Source organism: Anolis sagrei, chromosome 2 (genome assembly GCF_037176765.1).
Source record: "Anolis sagrei isolate rAnoSag1 chromosome 2, rAnoSag1.mat, whole genome shotgun sequence".
In the NCBI taxonomy this organism is placed as follows: Eukaryota; Metazoa; Chordata; class Lepidosauria; order Squamata; family Dactyloidae; genus Anolis; species Anolis sagrei.
Genome location: NC_090022.1, coordinates 261,632,966 through 261,658,129, shown reverse-complemented (window position 1 = coordinate 261,658,129; position 25,164 = coordinate 261,632,966). Strand labels below are relative to the sequence as shown.

Below are 25,164 nucleotides of genomic sequence, written 5' to 3'. Positions count from 1 at the left end.
GCAATATTTATTTATTTATTTACAGTATTTATATACCGCTTTTCTCATCCCTAGGGGGACTCAATACCAGCTAAACAGTATAATTTCTCTAATGATGTTGGGCGTAGACATCCTATGATAATGCAACATGTCTTATTGAGAGCCACATCCACTGTTTTAATGTGGTAAGATGTATTCCACACTGGGCATGCATGCTCAGCAGCAGAGTAGCAAAGCACAAGGGTAAATGTCTTCACTGTGTCTGGTTGTGATCCCAGGACATGAAAGAAGCCTCCCCGTAGGATCGTAACTCATCTAGGCACCCCTTAGACAACATCTTTGAGACGTCTGATTCTCTCACACCATAAGTGACTTGCAGCATGCAACCAAATGTATTATTGAATATGCCATATTCCTCCCAATATGGAATTTGTGGCAACATACTATATCAGTTAAAAAGAAAATTACAGCAATATACCTATGTGGTATAAATGTTATTTTTAATTTTAATAGACATTTTTGCTAAAATTAATTAAAAATGTAAGCACATTCAAAACATGCTTAAAACATAAAGACCAAAGCTGAGCACACCCCATTAAAGCCCAATTAAAAGTCAAATGAAAGAAAGAGTTATTTGTCTGTGGCAAAAGAGCAGAAGGGGCGCCAGCATAACATCCTGTTATCCACCTTGTTCTTTAGAATCTAGCTATTATGTTCACATACTTTTTCACATTAACAAAAAAACAAAGAATGAAATTATTGTATTTAAGGTGAGAATGAATGTTGAAGCTCCTGATGTGGTTCCTGCAACCCAATCCCTCCCTCTTTACCTTCCACCACTTTTTTTGGGCAAAAAAGTGAACTGCTTGTCCTAGAAATATAAAAGCAGCAATTAAATAAGTTACAGACTTTCTTTGCACCTGTTTTCAAAGATGAATAGAACTTTTGGCTAGTTCCAGTTGTTTGTTCCTTTGGCATTTCTGGCATCCTGTCCAATTTCTATGGAAAGCCAGTGCACTTTAGTGGTTTGAGTGTTGAACTTTTTTTTTTTTTTTGGTATCAGGAGCAACTTGAGAAGCTGCAAGTCGTTTCTGGTGTGATAGAATTGGCCGTCTGCAAGGATGTTGCCCAGGGGATGCCCTGATGTCTCTCTCTTTCATTCATATATATAGGAGAGAGAGAAAGCTCTATAAAATTCTTTCTCTCTCTCTTTCACACACACACTAAGAGTCTTCCTGGATCTCAGTGGGAATCCATCTGCCTGCTGCTCAGAACTTCCACTATGGGGATCTTGGCAATCCATGGGACAAAGATCTAGGATGAAACTTTGATTGCAATCCCATCAACAATACACATTGTTGGGACTTTTTCTTTGTCTTCCCAGCATGGGAAGATGTCTGGAAAAACAGTTTTCATTGTCTTGATTCCTGGTTCCTGACTCAAAACGTGTGTGGTTAATGAAGCTTGCCAGATGTCTCTCAGTAACCAGAGGACTTAGAAAAACTCCAAATTTCCACCATTGTAAGTGATAGGATCACCAGTCCCAGTAAGAAATTACTATATCATAACAAGCAACAGCAGAAGTCTTGGGCAGAAAATTGTGGTGTCTAAAAAGAGGCATTTTAAAACCTTTTATAGATTAGACGCCTTACAAATCTATCTGCATCTTGCCTATCAAATGTTGTTTGATTATAACTCCCAACATTAGGGGAACTGGGACTTGCAGTTTCATAACAACAATCCCCTTCCCAATATAGCTATGTAGGTGTGGACAAGTTGGCTGAAAATGTATTTATTACCATGTATACCTCACCTTTCTCAAAATGACATCCAATGTGACTAGATGTGGAGTGAAATATAACTAAGAAAAAAGCAGATTGTGCTAATTACATTTAATAATTACCTTGATCTTTCACCTGGAGTGTTCAGAATAACACAAACATCCTGGCATTGGTTAGTCTACCAATGCCAGCATCCTGTAGATTGCAAATGATTTGACATAATTATCACAGTTCCTATTTTTTTGGTTTCACTTCCCCCTGACCTCATACCTTTTTGTTTGTTTTTCTATTTAGTCTGCCTGCCAATTCATGTCCACTTTAAAGTTTATAGTATAATTAATGTGTGGGATTTTAAGGTATGAGAGAACATTTTTTTGGCAGGAACAGTTTAACAGGACTATCCCTTTAGGCAATGTTACTAATGAAATCATATTGTTATTAATGATTGAGAGCATTAAAACAAATACTTTTGTGGCTTCTCCATACACATTATCAACCAGCTACTTTAACTTGTGACACATAAAGACACCAGAATACATATCGTGGCATCATAAATAATATCTTAATCTCCTATTGCCAATGTAAAAAGACATGCTTCATCCAGTTTACAGAAATATGTAGAAGTAGTTTCCCACCCTACATTTGATACAGCACATTTGTTTCCAAATATGTAATAAGCATCTCTTATATTCCCTTTAGGTATGTTTTGAGGCAGACAGAAATTCCATTTCAAACTCCAAAACAGCATTTTTTCCCCTCAAGTAACTATGATTAACTTGCATAGTTTACATGTTCTGGATGATTTTGTAGTGCCATTCTTAAAGATATAATCACCCCTGGGAGTAGCTACCATGTGGGCCTTCTTCTTTAGTAACTACTTGCCACATTTCCCATGTTTCTATTTAAGCATGTTTCTACTTACCCCTGTGCACAGTATTTTTTTTAATTCTTAGCTATTTCTATATGAAATGAATCCAAAATATAAATTAGTTACCTTTGAAATCAAGTTACCCATTTCATTCCCCTCGACAAATAAATTTAATATCCATCAGAACCTTAGTAATTTTTGAACACATGATCTTTTCTAAGTTGTCTGAGTAACTAGAAATATCTTAAGATGAGTTTCAAAACTTTAAATGTGTGTTCATTGTTTTTGATTTACAGTAGAGTTCACAGCATTCTCAGAAACACATTCCACTGGTCAATAGGGTTTCCCTCTCCAGTGTTTAGTATGTTGCTTTAATTGCAATACATAAGAATTAATTTTCAGATATTTAAAGAATGGATGACTATGATTACATTTTGTAAATAGATACATCAAAACATTCTCATTTGTATGGAGCCCTGGTGGTGCATACCCTTTGTTAAACCCTTGTGCCGGTAGGACTGAAGACCGACAGGTCGCAGGTTCGAATCTGGGGAGAGCGCGGATGAGCTCCCTCCATCAGCTCCAGTTCCTCAAGCGGGAACATGAGAGAAGCCTCCCACAAGGGTTGTAAAACATCAAAACATCCTGGAGTCTCCTGGGCAATGTCCTTGCAGACAGCCAATTCTCTCACACCAGAAGCGACTTGCAGTTTCTCAAGTCACTCCTGACATGACAAAAAAAAATCTCATCTGTTCTGACTGGGTCTGGAAACTGTCTGAAATGAAAGGATCCAACTTTGAAGGTATTCTGCATGCCAACGACTGGAGAATGACGATAGATACATTAGAGAAATGCTTTCATTGCTATTCAAAATGGTGAGTGATAATAATAGTAATAATAGTAGTAGTAATAATAATAATAGTAATAATAATAATAATAATAATAATAATAATAATAGTTCTGCTCTATCTTCCTGAGGGGATTCAGAGCAGATTCCAGCATATATACAGACACAGGCAAACATTAAATGCCTTTGAAACACAATGATGTGTTTCAAAGCTGCTGAGGGGGAAAAGGAAGGGGCCTGAGGTCAGGAATTGTGGGAGCGGAAGTCCAAAATACCTAGAGGGTCGAAATTTGACCATGCTTGTACTACCTTATACAAAACTCTTGGGCAACAAGAGTAGATGAAAGAAGGAAGCATTATGTATGTTTAGGGTTCCACGGGGAGAACAAGGGGTCCATGACTGAAAACCTTTTGAACCACTGCTCTAGACACTTGGAAACAGAACAGAAATGTTAATGTTGCACATAATGAATAACATGATTTTCTTGATATGTTTTTTACATCATCCATTTTTATAAAACAAGTAAAATGATATCAGCAAACTATCAGTTCTGAACATTGGTGTCTATAACCTCTGTACAAACAACTACAAATAAAGTCTGCAAAATATGATTTGGAAGATTTAAAAAACAGCTAAAGGATTTGCTAACATTAACACAAGTATATTACAGTTTGGTTCTTTACAAAATTGTTATGAAATATAAGAGTATTTCAGAATAAGACTGGTTTTTTGAAATATTTTAGACTAGAAAATATGTTATAGGGAGCATGCAGGATAAAAAAAAGTTGCTACTGGCTAGAATATCCTTTTTAAAAGTTGTTAAGGCATAACGGTATATCAATAAACAAATCTTTAACTTAAGGCACAAGATCTCCATAAGAAGCCCTTTCCCCAGATTTTATTTCAGGTGGAAAGACTTGATTTCTATTTACAGAATAATCACTGTTACCCAGCAACAGCAAACTACACAGCGAAGCATTCAGGAAATGTTGATTTCCGTCACAGATAGTGGCACAATGGGTTAAACCCTTGTGCTGGCAGGACTGCTGACCGAAAGATCAGTGGTTCAAATCCGGGGAGCAGGATGAGCTCCCATCTGTCAGCTCCAGCTTCTCATGCGGGGACATGAGAGAAGCCTCCCACAGGATGGTAAAACATCCAGGCATCCCCTGAGCAACATCCTTGCAGACAGCCAATTCTCTCACACCAGAAGTGACTTGCAGTTTCTCAAGTTGCTCCTGACATGAAAAAAGTCACAGATATACAGATGATACTTATCAGAAAGAAAAAGAGGACAGCAGTCAAAGTGCAGAGCAACATTTAGAGATTAACCTCAAAATGTTCCAACAGTATGGTTTTAGAGTATTTCCGGAAGTGCTCAAATATTCTGCAATAGCCCACTGAGTAATAACCTTATCCACAATATGTCTCAATGGTACAGGAGCTCCAAAAACAACCAACTACTGTCTCCGACAATTACACTGTGTCCAAAAATGTATTTTAAAAAACCGAGTATGGTTTAAGCATTCACTTTACAGCAGAATGTTGTACACAGTAATGGCAATAAATAAATATAAAAACATCACACGGAAAGCTTGAGATCCTAAGCATTCCAGTTCATAACTTTGTCATATTCCTGAATTCGTTGTTTTATGTGAGACAGTTTGTTCTTTAGGTATTCACATCTTTCTTTCTTCTCTAAAAATGTAGGATCCTGAAAAAATGAAAAACACAGGAATTACTAATAATAATACACTTTATTTATATTCTGTACTTCTCCCCTAGGTGACTCAGAGCGGATTACAGTATTTGTAGCAGACATAGGCAAATATTCAATGCCTTACATATAATGAGACATGCAAACACAGAGAAGGCAAAGGCTTCTCCTTTTTCATTTCCAGCTTCTGGAGGCGGTGCTCAGCTCTGGCTCTGGGAAAGGTGTTCTTCTCCATTTTAAAGCTGAGGAGCCTGCATTGTTACCTCCTGGCTGTGTGGCCAGCAAGACTGCTTGGAGCGTCCTTTGCCTTTTCCCACTAAAGCGGAACCTATTTATCTACTCACATTTGCATGTTTTTGAACTGCTAGGTTGACAGGAGCTAGGACTAACAGCAGGAGCTCACCCCATCCTGTAGAATTTGAACTGCCGACCTTTAGGTCAGCAATTCAGCAGCACAAGGATTGAACCAATTGTGTCACCGCGGGCCCAATTATGATTATTTTTTGTACAGACCTTGGAGTAGATTAGTTAAATCAAGAAGAACATGATAATTTAAAACAAATATATAGGACATTTTTGTCCATCGGGTTATTATCCAATTTGAAAATCTGGGACAGGGTAAAGAAAACATCAAATTAATATGACATTCAAGTTTCTAAAACCCTCAATAAAGAATGAGTGGAAAAGTAAATTTGAGCATAGCCCTTGCTCTGTAAGAATATGTTTTCTTCTGGCATTTTAAAAAGGTAAAACTGTAATACAAAGTAACACACGCATTTTAGTAGCACTGTTGAAAGCGGTATAGCTTAAAACCATAATAAAAAAACACAGTCTTTAAAAGTAACAATAAAGAGAGACTTTCTATCTCTTTGTTGTCCTCAGATTCAGTCTTTAGGGTTGTGCATTCAAGGTAAACCATGACCCAGCTCATGCTTTCGGTGGAGGACCCGATCCATTTTTTGGGAACCTTCTTTTTGGTTTGGGGCCCCAATGGTTTCTATTGGACCATTATGGGGGGACCTCTTACCCAGGCTCCCATTCCTGGCACACGTTTTAAGGAGGCTTCTTACCTGCTGTTTCTATTCTAGAGGAGGCACTAGGCTGCAGGCACTGGCAGACATGCATGCTTTCTGAGCCTGTATGCCACGTCACACATATATTACTCTTGGAAAGGGAGTGCGTGTGTGGCGTGCAGGACTAGAAAGCGCACACACCCACCAGTACCTGCAGCCAAGCGTCTCTTGCTCTAGAGCAGTGGTTCTTAACCTTCTTAATGTCACGGCCCCTTAATACAGTTCCTCATGTTTTGGTGACCCCCAAGCAAAAAATTATTGTTATTGCTACTTCATATCTGCAACTTTGCTACTGTTATTATGTAAATATCTGATATGCGGATGTATTTTCATCACTGGACCAAATTTGAATACTGGTGAGGTTGGGGGGATTAATTTTGTCATTTGGGAGTTATAGTTGCTGGGATTTATAGTTCACCTACAATCAAAGAGCATGCTTTACTCCACCAACGATGGAATTGAAGCAAACTTGGCAGACAGAACTCCCATGAGCAACAGAAAACACTAGAAGGGTTTGGTGGGCATTGACCTTGAGCTTTGGAGTTGTAGTTCACCTACATCCAGAGAGCATTGTGGATTCAAACAATGTTGGATCTGGACCAAACTTGGCATGAATACTCAATATGCCCAAATATGAACACTGGTGGAGTTTGGTGAAAATAGTCCTTGACATTTGGGAGTTGTAGTCGCTGGGATTTATAGTTCACCTACAATCAAGGGAATTATGAACCGCACCAATGATAGAATTGGGTGAAACTTCCCACACAGAACCCCCATGACCAACAGAAAATGTTGTGTTTTCTGATGGTCTTTGGCGACCCCTCTAAAAACCCCTTGTGACCCCTCCAGGGGTCCCGACCCCCAGGTTGAGAACCACTGCTCTAGAGTAAGAGGCACTCAGCTGCCAGTATGTGTGCTTTCTGGGCCTGCATGCCACACACACTCTCTCCTTGGAATGAGTGTGCATGTGTGTGTGGCGTACAAGCCCAGAAATCACATATGCCTGCCATTGCCTGCAACTGAGCAGCTCTTACTTTAGAGTAAGAGGCGTTCAGCTGCAGGTGTGCACACTTTCTGGGCCTACATGGCACACACACTCTCTCTTTCCAATTAGAGTACGTGTGTGAAGTGGCATGCAGGCCCAGAAAGCACACATGCCTGCCAGTGGCTACAACTGAGCATGCTTTCTGGGCCTGCATGCCACAGATGCCCTCTCCCTGGAAAGAGAGTGTGTGTGGCACACAGGCCCAGAAAGCGCACATGGCTGCCAGTACCTGCAGCTGAGTGGCTCTTACACCCCACATGCACTCTCTTTCCAAGGCAAGGAGGCAAGTTCTGGGAGGCGCTCAGCTACAGACAAAAGCAGGCTTGGAGCCGGAATTAGCTCCAGCTTGCTTTTGTGTTGAGCTGATTTTAATGTGGGGAGGGGGCTTCTTGAAGAAACAAAAAAATGGGAGAAGCGAATTCCGCACACAACTATCGGTCATATCTTAGAAACATCCATTATGATCTGTAGTTCAGGATGTGATCAAAAACAGTTCACATTCAGGCCATTTTCACTATGTCATGTTCTAATATATCTTTATACTTGTATTCATATATTATGGCTGAATCCTATGGGTTAAACTGGAGTAGACCCATGGATCAATTGATGAATTGTTACATGGGTAAATACAACTGATGTAATGGCTCTAATCTATTTTGGGCTATCAACAAGATTCAGGCCTAGGAATGGAAACTAGAATTATATAGAAATCCATCACTTCCTTGTGCAACCCTTGTTGCTACAATTAGTTTTATAAGTGAGTCTTTCTGTGCTTCGAATCCTTTCTCAAACTCTCTTTCGCTGGAGGCTTTTATTTGTTCTCAAGCTTTACCTAATTTCAAGAAGATGATATTGACATTGAAATGTATTCTCTTTTGTCAACTATTCTTTACTTTTCTTGTAAAATAATCTAGACCACAAGCAACCTGGGGAAAGCTGCATCTTTGTTACTCCTCTTTAACCATCATTTATATTAGCAACACCAAATTTACAAATAGATAACACAACTTACATTCTTTTTCTTTTTATATTGCTGCAGAACATTTTCAATCCTGTCGTGTTCCTATGAAGGATAAACAGAAAGAATATAGACCAGTTTCCAAATCTCATGTCCATGATATATTCTACAATGTTTTCTTCTTATTGCTCTTTGGACCAGCTGAAGTTTCCAAACACTTTTAAAAGGTAGTCTCATGCAGAGCGTGTTACATTAATCCAAATGGGATGTAACTATAGACACCACGTGCTTAGAAAATGGAGCCTTACAGAGGTTATTATACTTCTGGTAGGATTCGTGAGGCTCTGTTTCCTAAGTGAATGGAAATAGAGCTAGAGGTCCATCTTCAGGAGTTGGGTGTTACCAGGCTCCAAACCTTGTAAAGTGGGTAAAAGATGGGGAAAGGATAGGGAAAGGACATTGTTGTAGTGTGGCAAGTATTAGAGGATTTTTCCGAATGTTCAGAGAATGAGGGGGATGATGGGTTTCAAAATGAGGAGTCTGTGAGTGCTGAGAGGAAATTGCAGGCAGATGAGGATGATGTTTTGGATTCTTCAGCTCATTCTCTGGTAACAGGAAAATGAAAGTGCCAGCTCCCTTGAGTAAAGGCCTTGGGAAGACAAGGAGTTTTCAAGGGAGACTAGATTAGACTTGAGAAAGCCGGGTGTGAAAAGCCAGCAAACTAGATCTTCTCAGAGGTTTTGAGATAAGACCCTGAAGTCTAGATGTGTTAGGCATGATGTCATGGGTGTCTTGGAGAGTTTAAATTAAGTGGGTTGCTTTCAGGCCTTCAGAAGAGACAACGTTGCTAAAGGAGATCGGTTCCCTGTTTATGATTCCAAGTTCATGTATTGTCAAGATTCCTGTTTCACATTCCTGTTTATGCCTGTGCATCTTTGGAGAATTTACGTTTGAGATGTTCCTGTTTTCATGTTCATGGATATACCTCTGGATTAATTCTATGATTATGGATTCCTTGGTTTTGTGTATTACCTTGGCATTTTTGGATTACTGCTACTGAACTCTGGCTTCTTTTGAGAATTGCACTTTATATCTTTCCTGACTCTTTTGTAGTTTGCCTTTTCCCTTTTTATATATTTTCTTCTATAAACATTCTTTTATTGGAGTATTGGATTCTGGTGTGGTGTTGGGTGAAAGGGTGTTCCAGTGCTAGAGTGCAACAGATGTGGGGTGACTGGCCATTTTAGAAGATGGTAGGGAAAGGGGTAAGATGGTTCACTCCACTTTCCACCACTTTCCCCCCACTCCATCTCATGAAGTCCTAAGGCATGTACTCTCGTGACCAGGTCTGGCATCCCAAGGAATGAGCACAGCTGTTGAACACGTTTTAAATGTGCAAAAACACTCCTGGCCACTGCAGAAACTTCCAGGATTTGGCATTGAACCTGACTACTTGCTAATGAAATGCCAACAACTTTTCAGCCTCTCCCCTGAAAAGCAATGCTCTGTAGCAATAAACATAACATGTTTCCAACTTGCAAAAAGGAAAAGATAACCATCCAGAAATTGTTCAACACAGTGGCCAGACTGCTCTTGTTGCTACAGACGAATCAGTTTATAAATATAATTACTGAATTCATGTCGAATTTGGTACTTACCAGGGTGTTTCCAGGTTGCCGAGGAAGCTTTCTCATCAGCCCATCTAGCTCATCAAATTTCTTTAAGACTGCCTGAACCTCAGCAGAGAGCTCTTTATATTCAGCAAACTGATCATTAAACACAGCTTTATAGCGATCCCTTTCTTCATTTGTCCGAATTGCTGGGTATTTACTGCAAGAGAGAGGCCTATAATTACTAAGTATCAGGTGGCTGGATGAGCTGTAAATATGTGTGCAATATAGCAATAAAACTTTTAAAATACAATACTGCATGGAATACTGCTTTTCAAATTGAAAAAAAGAAGGCAGAGCATAATTTGGTTCATTTAGATAAATTATATGAAATTTCAAACAGTTTTACTACAGTAAATAGAGTCATTAGTTGAGTGGAGAATTAATGCATTTGGGGGCCTATCTCAGAATGAGGGGCAATGGTCTTCACTAATATTTCAGCTTCACAATTATTATTAACCACATGTTAACCACAGCTAAAAAACGAAAGAGCTAAGCATTTTCTTGATTAAAAAAAATAGGAAGTGAGCTTTACACCATAGAGATATGCATTTCAACTTATATAGCATATTTTATAGAATACAGATCTCATTTCTAGTAATTTTAATGAAATACACTGAATTTACATGTAAAAATCACTAGGTCAAAATTAAAAGGTAACATTAATGTATATGAACAAAATTCACAAGTCAGTTAGCAGAACTATTGTAGCTCCTGATGTGTCTAGGCATCGGATGTAAGTATCTCTTTAAGCATGAAGCTGAAAATACATAGTTCCAAAAACATGCTTCATAACACTCTCTACAAAAATATACTTACGCTAAGTAATCTGGCATCACTATAGGTTTTGGAATATGTCCTGCTGGTATATGGCCATTGAGTAGTTCAGGTTTCATTTCCCCAGGTTTGAATTTCTTTGATTCGAACGTTACTTTGGGACTGTAGTTTTCTTCATCATACTGTGGGACAGAAGGACAGAAGAGTTCACCCTGGAAAATGTTAACCTAGACTACTTAATATGCAGCTGAATTAGAAATGGAGACTTTCAGATCTCCAAAATATTAAAATTAATTGCTGAAGAGGTCAAGGCAGAGCAGGGACACCACTGGTCCACAGATGGATCTCCCTAGCAATTCATCATCATCATCATCTTTATTTGTACCCCACCACCATCTCTCCGAAGGGACTCGGGGTGGCTTACAAGCACTCCAAAGTGCCGCACATAAAATAAACCATACATAGAACTGAAAACAATAAAACATGAAATTACAATCGGCCACACATATAAAATCACATAATTAAATTGAAAGGCATAAAACGCATTCATAAATATGGGTGAAAACTGGTTGTTTACGACCAGTGCTGAAGTGAAGTCAACACTAAATCCTCAGACTATCTTTTAAAACCTATTCAAGTTCAAAGGCTTGTTTAAAAAGCCATGTTTTTAAACTGGATCGGAAAGCTTGGAGAGAGGGGGCAAACCTCATTTCTCTGGGGAGGGCATTCCAGAGCCGGGGGGCCATCACAGAGAAGACCCTCCCTCTTGTCCCCACCAACTGTACTTGGGATGGTGGTGGGACCGAGCGGAGGGCCTCCCCGGTGGATCTCAAAGCCTGTGTCGGCTCATAGAAGGGGATGTGGTCTCAAAGATAGGTTGGACCAGAAGCATATAAAAATAATCAGCAATGGCAGCATTCACACTGGCAGAAAGTCACAAACATGGTGTTACGCATATGGAGCATTGATGGCTTTGAAGGAAATGAATCCACAACACCACTGATACTCTGAACACCTTTTGAAGGAACCCAACCTCCAGGCTCCTCATCTATACTAGCCTAGAAGGAGCACAGCAAAAAAAGGAAAACAGCAGTCATGGCTTGTTAACCTGGCTGGTACAAACCTCCCAGACATGGGATTCAGATATGGCCACTCCTCTGCTCTTCCCAAGTCCTGTTTGGATTGTCTCATGTCTGTCTAAATTCCAACAAAACACATATCAAGCCCACTAACTCTGAAGGACACTAAGACAACAATTTCAGTTTATTCCTTTGTGGAGAAATCCAATAAACATAAGACAGCACACCCTTAACGGTTACACTGGCAGCACTATAGCTTAAACATTAACTGCTGCAAAATAACAAAGTCCAGTGCATTTAGTTAAAACAGGAGGTGACATGCTCCTTCAGAGAAAAAACCACAGCTTTTTTAGAGTGTAGTAAAAAAATACGGTAGAGAATGAACCTCGACAAAATTCCAGTTCAAGAAGGTCTTAGGAACAGCATTCCAATAGCAAATACAGGGTGTTTGTGTGTGTGTGCGTGTGCGTGCGTTAATGTTTTGAAATTTATACTTTTCTAAACTACACATGTTTGAACAGGTCAGAGTATTTTATTGTTTTCAACAAAAAACATATCCTCGGGTTGTTATCTGGATCTTGTTTTAAACTTGTTGCAAGCTGCCCTGAGTTCCACGTTGGGAAAAAGGCAGGATATGTAAAATGAAATAAAAGGACAAAAATGGCAATATTTCATCCCCAAATGGACTGTGTGCAGCCTTGGGAGAGACCTTCAACTATTTAAAATGGAGGAAACCACACAAAAACTGAGAAAAGATACAACAGGAGAGTGGATGTAGCCATCAGACTGACCCCCAGGGGCTGAGATTCCACCCCTGGACACGGAACCAACATGAAATCTAGAAAAAACGCCACAAATTCTTTAGCAGGTTTCTAAAAACAATATCCTTCGCCCTGACATGTTTTTGTGTCAACAGAAAACAGAAGCAAGGCTGCCATTAGTTACCAATGTCCTCTAATAATCAACCCACCCACCATTAGCGTATAGGGATGAACCTAACAAGAGTCAGTCACCAACAAAGTGTCATTTGGTCCTCTAGCACAGGCATAGGCAAACTTTGGCTCTCCAGGTGTTTTGGACTTCAATTCGCACAATTCCTAACAGCCAGTAGGCTGCTAGGAATTGTGGGAGTTGAAGTCCAAAACACCTGGGGGGCCAAAGTCTGCCCATGCCCGCTGTCCCTACAGACATAATTACTGAATGGGAAGTAACCATTTTCATAATGCAATGGATTGCAACCAGATTCAGGCTAAACATCATGTTCTGATTCAGCTTTTTCTAGAGGTAACAGGAAGAAGGTGCCTCATAAAAAATCTGGATGAAAGAGAGGAGCTGGTGGCAGCAATAATTTAAGCTAAGTTTGTGAAAGCCTGCTGAACAGATTTAAAGAGAAATGAATCAGCATCTACTCAGATACTTCTACAAATATTTAACTTCCCATTTCCTCCCACACCTTTCTGAAACGTAGGATGCTCAGACCATGAGGACACATGATGGCCATCTATAAATATGTGAGGGGAAGCCATAGTGAGGAGGGATCAGTCTTGTTTTCTGCTGCCCTGGAGACTAGGGTGCGGAACAATGGCTTCAAACTCCAGGAACTCTCTGCTCTGAAGTTTGGTGGAGGCTCCTTCGTTTGAGACTTTTAAACAAAAGCTGGATGGCCATCTGTCGGGGGTGCTTTGAATGCAATTTTCCTGCTTCTTGGCAGAGGGTTGGACTAGATGTCCCATGAGGCCTCTTCCAGCTCTGTGATTCTATGTCCATACAACAGTGCATTTGAATACAGCAAGTCCAGTATTTTATTTGTTCTTACCATTTTTTTCGGTGTCAAGGATGGTGTCTTCATCTAAATAAAAGAAAAAAACAGCATCAATAACTATATACGTCTAGATTGCAAAATCTAAAATGAAGTATGGTACTTTATACATTAACAATGAATTATTAGCACTAATATATGACAGAGTATAGATCATGGCTGTGTGTGTACAATGTGTTGTTGAAGGCTTTCATGGCTGGAATCACTGGGTTGTTGTGAGTTTTCCGGGCTGTATGGCCATGTTCCAGAAGCATTATCCCCCCACGTTTCACCTCAATCTATGGCAAGCATGTATGTGTTTGTAAGGAAACAAACTTGTTTCCTTACAAAAAATGGAATTTGGCTGTGAAAGTGCAGAATTAAGTATCCTTCAAAATCTGTAATTTTTTGTTATTATTCTTAAGGAACATTTTGAGCCCTGGTGGTGCAATGAATTAAACCCTTGTGCCGGCAGGACTGAAGACCAACAGGTTGGAGGTTTGAATCCGGGGAGAGCGCAGATGAGCTCCTTCTGACAGCTTGAGCTCCCCATGCGGGGACATGAGAGAAACCTCCCACAAGGATGGTAAACACATCAAAACATCCAGGCTTCCCCTGGGCAATGTCCTTGCAGACAGAAAATTCTCTCACACCAGAAGTGACTTGCAGTTTCTGAAGTCATTCCTGACACACACAAAATGATTGTTACACACAATGTGATCCAGCAAGTTTACTGTCACTACTACATGTAACTACATTGTTTTAGAGGTTGTTCATGTTACTCCTGATCCGTTTAGTAAGCATGGCTCCTGCCACCTCAACCTGATCCAAGATGGCATGCTACTGGAGCAATACAAGTCAGGCGCACTCCATTAGCAAGTTACTTATGTAGAGAAATAAGGCTGCAAAAAAGGTTGCCTAAGGTGAAAGTTTGAAAAGGGACAGGGATAAGAAGCAGTTTGGCACCAAAATGGTTAGCACAGTCAGTGGAGTGGAATGTAAAATCTTTTGGATTTAATATTTCTATGGACAATTTCCCATAACTTTTTGTGGGGCTTCATAAAATACACTGATAGACACCATAAATGAAGAAGTTTGGGTAAATGTATCTTGTCCAAAGAAAGAAAATCCCTTCAACAAGAGAGAATGGATCGGGTACTGGATCAGGTTTGCTGAAATCTAAGCAAGCAGTGTGACTGATTGTACAGTCCAACAGCAAAAGTGAAATGTTTTAAGGAACGCCTTGGACAAGCTGCAGGCAGATGAGCTGAGAATCACAGGAAAGAGGTTTTTGGATGTCCTCTAATTAGTGTGTAAGTTGTTTCCAAAATACAGGTTAAACCAATGAAGTAAGGGAAAGTCATGTTGTGAAAATATAAAGCCACACAAAATTCTGGAGTTATCTATCAAACATACATGCAAATATGGATTATATCTTTAGGACACTGGGTCCCATCCCACCCCTACCCCCCGAACATAAATACCAATTCACAATTTTCTGGGAAGTCCACAATACTGAATACAATAATATAACTGTGATATACAGAAGCAACCTTTTATATTGGAGTTTTTTTTTTCATGTCAGGAGCAACTTGTAAGTTGCTGCTGGTGTTGGTCATCTGCAAGGACATTGCCCAGGGAACACCCAGATGTTTTACCAGCCTTCTCCAGCCATAAGAGGCTTCTCTCATGTCCCCACATGAGAAGCTGGAACTGGCAGACCAGAGCTCACCCCGCTCCCCGGATTTAAACCGCAGACCTTTCAGTCAGCAGTACTGCCAGAACAAAGGTTTAACTCAGTGTTTCTCAACCTGGGGGTCAAGACCCCTGGAGAGGTTATGAGGGGTGTCAGAGGAATAACCAAAGACCATAAGAAAACACAATATTTTCTGTTGGTCATGGGGGGTTCTGTGTGGGAAGTTTGACCCAATTCTATTGTTGGTGGTGTTCAAAAAATCCTCTTTGATTGTAGATGAACTATAAATCCCAGCAGCTACAACTCCCAAATGTCAAGGTCTTTTCCCCCAAACACCACCAGTGTTCACATTGGGCATATTGATTATTTGTGCCAAGTTTGGTCCAGATCCATCATTATTTGAGTCCACAGTGCTCTCTGGATGTAGGTGAACTACAACTCCAGTTAGGCATATCAGGTATTTGTGCCAAAGTTGGTCCAGTGAATGAGAATACATCCTGCATATCAGATATTTACATTGTGATTCATATCAGTAGCAAAATTACAGTTATGAAGTAGCAACTAAAATAATGTAACTGTATTAAGGGGTCACGGCATTAGGGAGGTTGAGAAATGCTGGTTTAACCCATTGCTCCATTGGGGGAGGGGGGGAAGGGTCCTATAATGGAGTTACAGGCACCAGGTGAGTTTCTCCTACTTGCTTAACATAGGATTTTTATTTCAGGCATATCTGAACAAGCTGTTTTGTGCTTATCTGGTTGCTTTGTTCATTGAGATGTTCGGCAAAACTTACTATAATGTCATCCAACAACAACAAAAAATAATCATGGAAGCATCACATTGAAAATTACTCCTAAACAGGCATGGTCAAACTTCGGCCCTCCAGGTGTTTTGGACTTCACCTCTCACAAGGCCCTGTGCCGGCAGGACTGAAGACCAACAGGTCACAAGTTCGAATCAGAGGAGAGGCGGATGAGCTCCCTCTATCAGCTCCAGTTCCTCATGCGGGGACATGAGAGAAGCCTCCCACAAGGATGATAAAAACATCAAATCATCCGGACGTTCCCTGTGCAATGTCCTTGCAGACGGCCAATTCTCTCACACCAGAAGCAACTTGCAGTTTCTCAAGTTGCTCCTGACACGACAAAAAAAAATTCTCACAATTCACTTAAGTGGCTGAGGGGGGAAAGGAAGGGGCCTGAGGCTGTTTGAATTGTGGGAGTTGAAGAGCAAAACACTTGGAGGGCTGAAGTTTGCCCATGCCTTCCCTGCAAACATTAAATATTTACAATACAGAATACCCAGTATTTTCAAATGTTATACATCTCCATATTCAGCCTCTTAGAAAACTATTACTGAAAGGAGGTCAAACTTAAAGATGGTGAAAGGCCACTACAATTATTCACCCCTCATTAAATATAATCACCACAGACTTAGGTATTGACCCAGAAAATGATAGCATGAAAGAAACAACTGTTTTATTGTCACAACTTACTTGCTGTTCCATATATTCTCGGTGTTTCCGTGCACTTTCATGCCTCCACAACTTCAGACAAACTATTGCACCGATAAGATATATAATCATGGTTACGAACAAGAAGATCATTGCGGCAGTTTGTCCCCCTTCGATACGGCAAAACGATGCATTCATCGGCGTGTTAAATAGCTGGTAATAGCAAAGTCCCCCTTTGTTAGCATCATTGACATACACTATTGCAGCTGACATATACAAAACAAACATAGCAACGTTGATACCAAACTCTGTTAAAGGCCACCAGTTGGAATCGAGAAGGATAGTCCTATAATACATGGACGTCCCAAGGACTAGAAGTATAATCGTTATGATCCAAACGAGAGCAGCCACCACAAGAACAAAGGGAGTTTTGGGCCCACTGTAGTAATAGCCTCCATAGGTGCTGCTTGCTCCATAACCATACGGTTGTGAGTAGCCATACATGTTGTACCACTCATTGTCCTTGTGAATGTAAGCCGTTACACAGGCAAATACACCTGCGCCCAAGAGCAATTCAGCAACACCCAAGATCCGGAGCAGCCCTGCCCACGATTTCATGTAAGAGTATCTCAGATTGAAAGCTTCAACTTTGTCACTGTAGTTCTGAACGATTTGCGTATGCCTTTCTAGAGTGCTGTAGGGCTCCGAAGGAAGCATGGCTTCAGCTTCTTTGCGAGAGTTGTATGTCCCCCCTGACCCGCCATATGGATCCTGGTAAGAGCTCTGAGCTGAAGTATGGGCTGTTTTCACTGGAGTTAGTGTTGGAGACGATGGCGGAGAGCATTCGACACCACCAGAAATTGCAGCGACTGGCTTACTCCACTCAGGATCGCTTCTCTTCCCTTTGAAGAAGTTTTTCCATGAGTCAGGAACGAATTTCCTCACTGGCTTGAGATCAGAGTTTCCAGCCGATTCTTCACTTTCACTTGGGTAAAATTCAGGCCCAAAGGGTGGCTGAAGGGGAAGAGGCGGTGGAGGAGGAAAGGGCTCGGCATTCTGCTCAGCCTCTGGAAAATCCCTCTCTGAATCCTCTTGCGAAGGGGAATCCACATACACTTCGTCGTAATGGACAGATCGAACATGTTGCCCCGGCCTGCGCTCCGATGTGACATTCCTTGAAGACATTTGCAGCTTCTCCTGTTTAGCAAAACAAAATACAAGTTGCTGTGAGTTTTCTGGGCTGTATGGCCATGTTCCAGAAGCATTGTCTCCTGACATTTTGCCCACATCTGTGGCAGGCATCCTCAGAGGTTGTGAGGTCTGTTGAAAACTAGGCAAGTGAGGTTTATATATCTGTGGAATAATGTCCAGGGTGGGAGAAAGAACTCTTGTCTGTTTGAGGCAAGTGTGACTATTCAAACTGGCCACCTTGATTAGTATTTAATGACCTTGCAGCTTCAAAGTCTGGCTGAGTGCTGCCTGCACAACACCTCCCGAACATGGCCACACATCCCAGAAAACTCACGAGAACCCAATGAGTCTGGCCATGAAAGCCTTTGACAACAAAATACAAGTTAATCATTATTTTTGTGGGATGTGTTCTAGTAGCAAGTGGAATGGGGACAATATAAACAAATGTACTCAGCCAAATGGAAAAACAGGGCTGGATTCTTGCCAGAAGAATCTAAAACACAACTTAGTTTGAAAATATTAAAGAATATTAACCAATCAATATGTTTATCATGTAAACTAATGGCCATGACAAAGAACTATAAAATGTACAGAATGTTCAGGATAAAAAGTACAAAGGGCGGTAATCAAAGTTATTCTCGAACTTATATAAAGAATAAAAACATTTCAAATTGCAGATATATTTCTAACATAAAAATCAAATTAATATTCTGGGGTACCATTTACACTGCTATATAACAACAACAACAACAACAACAACAACAACAACGTGTTGTCGAAGGTTTTCATGCCCGGAATCAATGGGTTTCTGTGAGTTTTCCAGGCTGTATGGCCATGTTCTAGGAGCATTCTCTCCTGACATTTCACCCACATCTATGACAGGCCTCCTCAGAGGTTGTGGGGTCTGTTGGAAACTAGGCAAGTGAGGTTTATATCTGTGGAATGTTCAGGGTCGGAGAAAGAACTCTTGTCTATTTGAGGCATGGTGAATGTTGCAACTGACCACCTTGAATGGCCTTGCAGCTTCAAAGCCTGGCTGCTTACTGCCTGGAGGCATCCCTTGTTGGGAGGTGTTAGCTGGCCCTGATTGTTTCATGTCTGGAATTCCCCTGTTTTTTTTAGTATCCCTCTTTATTTACTCTCCTGATTTTGGTGTTTTAAAAATACTTGTAGCCAGATTTTGTTCATTTGCATTGTTTCCTCCTTTCTGTTGAAATTGTCCACATGCTTATGGATTTCAATAGCTTCTCTGTGTAGTCTGACATGGTGCTTGTTAGAGTGATCCAACAGTAAGCAGCCAGGCTTTGAAGCTGCAAGACCATTCACTGCTAATCAAGATGGCCAATTGCAACATTCACACTTGCCTCCAATAGACAAGAGTTCTTTCTCCCACCCTGGACATTCCACAGATATATAAACCTCTCTTGCCTAGTTTCCAACAGACCCCTCAACCTCTGAGGATGTTTGCCATAGATGTGGGCGAAACGTTAGGAGAGAATGCTTCTGGAACATGGCCACACAGCCTAGAAAACTCACAGCAACCCAATAATAATAATACTAAAACTAATAATAATAATAATAATAATAATAATAATAATACTTTATTTTTAACTTGCCATATATGACTGTAGTGAGAGGACTCACTGTAGTCATAAATGAGTCAATGTAGACTCACATAATGCATTATATGGAAGTGGAGGTGGGAACTGAGTCTCCATGGCACTTTATGGCAATTTTATCCATCTCTTCCGTTCTGATCTTGTTTTGCACCAAAGTAAAAAAAAAAGGCCACTTTGTTTGTTATGTAAGCATTGGAATCATTCAGATAAAAATTAGGCAATTCTACCAAAAACACCTGACCATTCTACAAAATTAGAGAATACGTTATTCTCATGTTCCCATTCCTGCTTTGGGAACAACAACAAGAGAACAAATGAATCTATAAATTGTTTGGATCTCTTTCAGTTTGAGATTGGATTCAGGAGGCTTAACTCAGAGGTGCGTGAAGAAATAGCAGATATACATTACTAAACTAAGGTTGCATCTACACATAAGAATAATACCATTAGACCAGGCATGGGCAAACTTGGGCCCTCCAAGTGTTTTGGACTTCAACTCCCAGCATCCCTAACAGCCTCAGGCCCCTTCCTTTTCCCCCTCAGCCGCTTAAGCCTGAGGCCTGAGGCTGTTAGGGATGCTGGGAGTTGAAGTCCAAAACACTTGGAGGGCCCAAGTTTGCCCATGTCTGCATTAGACACTACTTTAGCTACTATGGCTCAATGCTATGGGGTCCTGAGAACTATAGTTTTGTGTTGTTTGTAGCCTTTTCTGCCTCACCGAAGTACAACTCCCTGGGTTCCAGAGCACTGAGCCATGGCAGGCAAAGTGGTGTCAAACTGGCTGTAGATCAGCCAGTTGAAGTCCAATAAACACCTGGAGGGCCAAAGTTTACCCATGTCTGGTCTAGATGCATCCTAAGCCACTCCACGGATCTTGTATAGGTTTCCTTATTAGACAAGAGGTGTATATCTGTGCCTATTCCTTCCTCTGAGACCTAGTTTGGGATTCCTTGGAGGTCTCCCACCCAAGTGCCAACCAGGGCTGACCCTGCTTAGCCTCCGAAACTAGCTGGGGGGCCTTCCACACAGCCCTATATTTTGGAATAGCAAGGCAGAAAATCCCACATTATGTGTTTTGAACTGGAATATATGGCAATGTGGACTCAGGGCCCTTCCACACAGCCCTATATCCCAGAATATAGAGGCAGCCAATCCCACATTATCTGCTTTGAACTGGAATATATGACAGTGTGGACTCAAATAACCCAATTCAAAGCAAATATTGTGGGATTTCCTGCCTTGATACTCTGGGATATAGGGCTGTGTGGAAGGGCCCTGGGATTGAGTGCCTTTTGGGCCCTCTAAAAGGGGGGGGGAGGGGTCTGCTCTGTCTCCAATGAGGGCCACTCCACCCCGCTATTTCCCCTCCTTTGCCGCCGCCATACTCACAAAGGGGAGCCACACCTTGCGCCCTCCCAATTCGGCCTCGGAGCGAAACAAAGCGGCGAGGGCAGCCCACCTGTGCCTCTTCCCCTTCTGTGAGGCTTCCCCGGCAAAAGACCCTCCTGGGAGAGCCCGAGAAAGTGGGTCAGAGCTCTCAGAGGAAGTGGGGAAAGGCTGTGCCTGGCTGGCTCCCGCTTCCTTCTCCGCTTCCCTCCCGGGGAGAGGTTTCTCTCCTCCCCGCAGGAACACGCGTCTCCGCCCACCTGGGTCAGCTGCTCGCCCGGCCTCCTCACCTGCAGCCCAGGTAACCCAGCGGCGGAGGCTCACCTGTTCGGCGGAGAAATGGCTGGCTGGCTGGCAGCCGCCCCTCTCGAGCCTGGAGGGAGGAGGGCTGGTTTCTCCCTGGAATGTCCTGCCAGCCCCGCAAGGTTGTAGCCCTTGGGAAGGCGGCCTTTATACACTCCAAGCGCTGAAGCCCCTCCCTTAGGAAAGCAAGCTCTTAAGGCAGGCAAGGGCAAACTTTCTAACTTGGGGGCCAAGTATAGCACTCCCTGCTAGGAGGACTGGCTGCCCGGTGATGGATGGATGGATGGAAGGAAGGAAGGAAGGAAGGAAGGAAGGAAGGAAGGAAGGGAGGGAAGGAGGACAGAAAGATGGAAGGAAAGAAGGGAAGGAGAGAGGAAGGAAGGAAGGAAAGATTGAAGGAAGGGAAGACGAAAGGAAGGAAATGATGGAAGGAGAAAGATAAAGGGAAGGGAGGGAGTTAAAGAGGAAGGAGAGAAGGAAGGAAAGAAAAGGGAGGGAAGGAAGAAAGGGACGAAAGGGAAGGAAGGTGGAAGGGAGGGATAGATGGGAGAGAGGGAGGGAGGACGAAAGGGAAGGAAGGGGAAAGAGGAAGAGAAGGAAGGATGGAAGGAGGGAGGGAGGGAGAAAGAGGGAGGGAGTTAAGGAGGAAGGAAAGAGAAGGAAGGAAAGACAAAAGGGAGGGAAGGACGAAAGGGTGGAAGGGAAAGATGGAGAGACTGAGGGAGGAAAGATAGAAGGAAGAACAAAAGGGTGGAAGGGAATGGAAGGAGGGAGAAAGAGGGAGCGGAAGGAGGAAATAGAAGGAAGGAAAGACAAGAAAGAAGGAAGGAGAGAGAGGGGGAAGGAAGAAGGGAAGGTGAAAAAGGGAGGGAGGGAAAGGGGGCAAGGAAGGAAGGAGGAAAGGATGGAAAGGAAGGAGAAAGGGGGAGGGAAGGAGGGAAGAGAGAGGGGGGGAAGGAAGGATAGGATGGTGAGAGAAAGGAGGGCCTGAGAAAAGAGCCCAAGGGGCCACATCCAGCCCTCCCCCCCCCCCCGGCCTGGCTTTGCCCATACCTTTCTTAAGGCCATTCATCAAAGGAATTTCTGTTTTAATGATTGCTCTTCATCTTCTAAGTGTTTAAGTTACTTTAAACAACTTGAAAGTTTGTTTCCATTTCAAATTTTCGATGTTGTAGAGTCAGACTGTAAATTGAAACTGCTGGGAGTGGTCTTCTGGAGTTTTGGAGAACGGTGCCACTTATATGCAGATGACACCCAACTGTACTACTCCTTTCCACCTAAAGCCAAGGAAGTTGTCCTGACCCTAATTAGTAATGGACTGGATGAGGGCAAACAAATGAAAACTAAATCCAGGTAAGACAGAGGTACTCCTAGTCAGTCAGAAGGCAGATCAGGGAATAGGGATCCGGCCTGTGCTGGATGGGGTCACACTCCCCCTGAAGACAAAGTCTCGCAGTTTGGGGGTCCTCCTGGACTCAGTGCTGAACCTGGAGGCCCAGGTGTCAGCAGTGGCCAAGAAGGCCATTGCACAATTAAAACTTGTGTGCCATCTGCGCCCGTTCCTTAAGAAGCCAGATTTGACCACAGTGGTACATGCCTTAGTTATATCCCTTCTGCATGACTGGAATGCACTCTACGTAGGGCTGCCTTTGAAGAGTGCTCAGAAACTTCAGCTGGTCCAAGGAGCTGCAGCCAGGTTGTGCTCACTGGGGCCAACTACAGGGAATGGATAACCCCCGTTGCAGCAGCTCCACTGGCTGCCAGTCTGTTACTGGGCATAATTCAAAGTGCTGGTTATGACCTTTAAAGCTTTAGACACTTCAGGTCCAGGCTATCTGTTTAACATTTATATGAAGCCACTGGGGGAGATCATCCGGAGTTTTGGGGTTAGATGTCATCTGTACGGGGATGATGTTCAGTTCTATCACTCCTTTCCATCTGTTACTAGGATGGCTAGGATGGTTTTAAATTGTGTTATTTTAAATAGTGTATTTTAATGTTTAGATAAATGTTTTTTAATGTTTATGTATTGTACCCAGGCATTGAATGTTTGCCATGTATATGTTGTGCTCTGCTCTGAGTCCCCTTCGGGGTGAGAAGGACAGAATATAAGCGTTTTAAATAAATAAATAAATAAATAAGAAGGGTGTGCAGGTCCTGAACCAGTGCTTGGCTGCTGTGTCGGTCTGGATGAGGGCGAACAAATTGAAACTGAATCCAGACAAGACAGAGGCCCTCCTGGTCAGTCGCAAGGCAAAACAGGGCATAGGGTTACAGCCTGTGTTGGACAGGGCTACACTCCTCCTGAAGATGCAGGTTCGCAGCTTGGGAGTGATCCTGGATTCATTGCTGAGCCTGGAACCCCAGGTCTCGGCAGTGGCCGGGAGAGCTTTTGCACAATTAAAACTTGTGTGCCAGTTGCGCACGTATCTTGGGAAGTCTGACTTGGCCACGGTGGTCTATGCTCTTGTTACATCCCGAATAGACTACTGAAACACACTCTATGTGGGGCTAACTTTGAAGACTGCCCAGAAGCTTCAACTAGTCCAACGGTCAGCAGTTGGTTACTCACCGGAACGGCATACAGGGAGCACACAACCCCTCTGTTACACCAGCTCCACTGGCTGCTGATCAGCTTCCGAGCACAATTCAAAGTGCTGGTTTTAACCTTTAAAGCCCTAAACGGTTCTGGCCCAGACTACCTGTCTAAACGTATCTCCTGCTACGAACCATCACAAAATTTAAGATCATCTGGAGAGGCCCTGCTCTTGATCCCACCGCCATCGCAAACGTGACTGGTGGGGACGAGGGACAGGGCCTTCTCAGAAGTGGCCCCCCGCCTGTGGAACGTTCACCCCAGGTACATCAGACTACCTCCTGCCTGTCCTTTAGAAGGAAACTTAAGACTTGGCTACTAATGACGTTTAATATTGTTTAAATATTTGTATAAGTTGTATTGTAATGCTTTTAGTTGTGAGCTGCCATAAGTCAAGCGGGAAATAAACTAACAAAATAAATTGCATATTTTAAAATAGGTCTACAATAGGTATGGGCAAATTTCTGCCCTCCAGGTGTTTTGGATTTCAACTCCCACCATTTCTAATAGCATAGAAATTTAATTTTTTTTAAAGCCTGCCTTCATTGAATGTCCAATGGGAGGAGCCTTTAAGAGCCTTACTAAACTACAAACCCCAGAATTCTGTAGGAGGCAGAAACCGTATTTTAAGTGGATTTTTTTCTCTAATGTGATGAAGTGGTAATAAAAGTTTATTTTCTGTCTTTTTCATCAAGTAAAGATAAATGTGTCTTTCAACAGTGTGTGGAAGAGACAATGGTTTCCTGACACAATTCACATGTAACACTAGTTAACATCCCAGCCTCATGAAGCTCTCTTGGCTCACTTATTACACCACCTTTTGGTTTCCAGCTAGTATCATGATACATTTCAGTGTCTCCCTCCATTATTCATATGCTTATCTATTCACTGCAACTTTAAGCAACCTCTTTCCTTCTGCCTTTGTCTGCCAGCAACCATTTGTCAGCTCATCACCATACTCATAGGTTTTGCATTTCTATTGCTATTCACACATATAGCCTGCTCATTAACATCTATACAAGTCTGCTCCCAGGCATTACACTGCATGCATCTGAGGAAGCCGCCTTAAGTCTATGGAAGTTGCTTTCTTCACAGTCTCAATGATGCTATAAGATCCCTTTGTATAATGGACCACCAACAAATACAAACCCAGAAACAGCAAAAAATGCAAAGAGCCCCTTTTTTGTTACTTTGCTGTTAACACCCTCAGTCAGTTGATCTGAAGTATAGGCCTGCACCTTTAATTCTTCTAAATAAATAAGCAAAATATTCCCCTTTGGCAAATGTATATAAAATATAATATACATTCCTCTGTTTTATAAACATA

At 42.0% G+C, this 25,164-nt stretch overlaps 1 protein-coding gene across 4 annotated transcripts; it reads right to left on the bottom strand.

Annotated features, from left to right (window-relative positions):
• Positions 1-3,571: 3,571 nt before the first annotated feature.
• On the bottom strand, positions 3,572-21,369 carry MARVELD2 (MARVEL domain containing 2). 4 transcript variants are annotated; one of them, XM_067464561.1, is made up of 8 exons: positions 21,263-21,281; positions 19,609-19,691; positions 16,785-17,939; positions 13,612-13,644; positions 10,759-10,898; positions 9,928-10,099; positions 8,324-8,374; positions 3,572-5,190 (listed from the first exon to the last, which is right to left on the bottom strand). In XM_067464561.1, exons 2-8 carry the CDS (start codon positions 19,615-19,617, stop codon positions 5,080-5,082), a joined length of 1,671 nt encoding a protein of 556 aa, XP_067320662.1. In that variant the 5' UTR covers positions 19,618-19,691; positions 21,263-21,281; the 3' UTR covers positions 3,572-5,079. The 4 variants fall into 4 exon arrangements, with proteins under 4 accessions (XP_067320662.1, XP_067320661.1, XP_067320664.1 ...); XM_067464560.1 differs by lacking the exon at positions 21,263-21,281 and adding an exon at positions 20,942-21,006; XM_067464563.1 differs by lacking the exon at positions 19,609-19,691 and having other exon boundaries at positions 21,263-21,369.
• Positions 21,370-25,164: the final 3,795 nt, after the last annotated feature.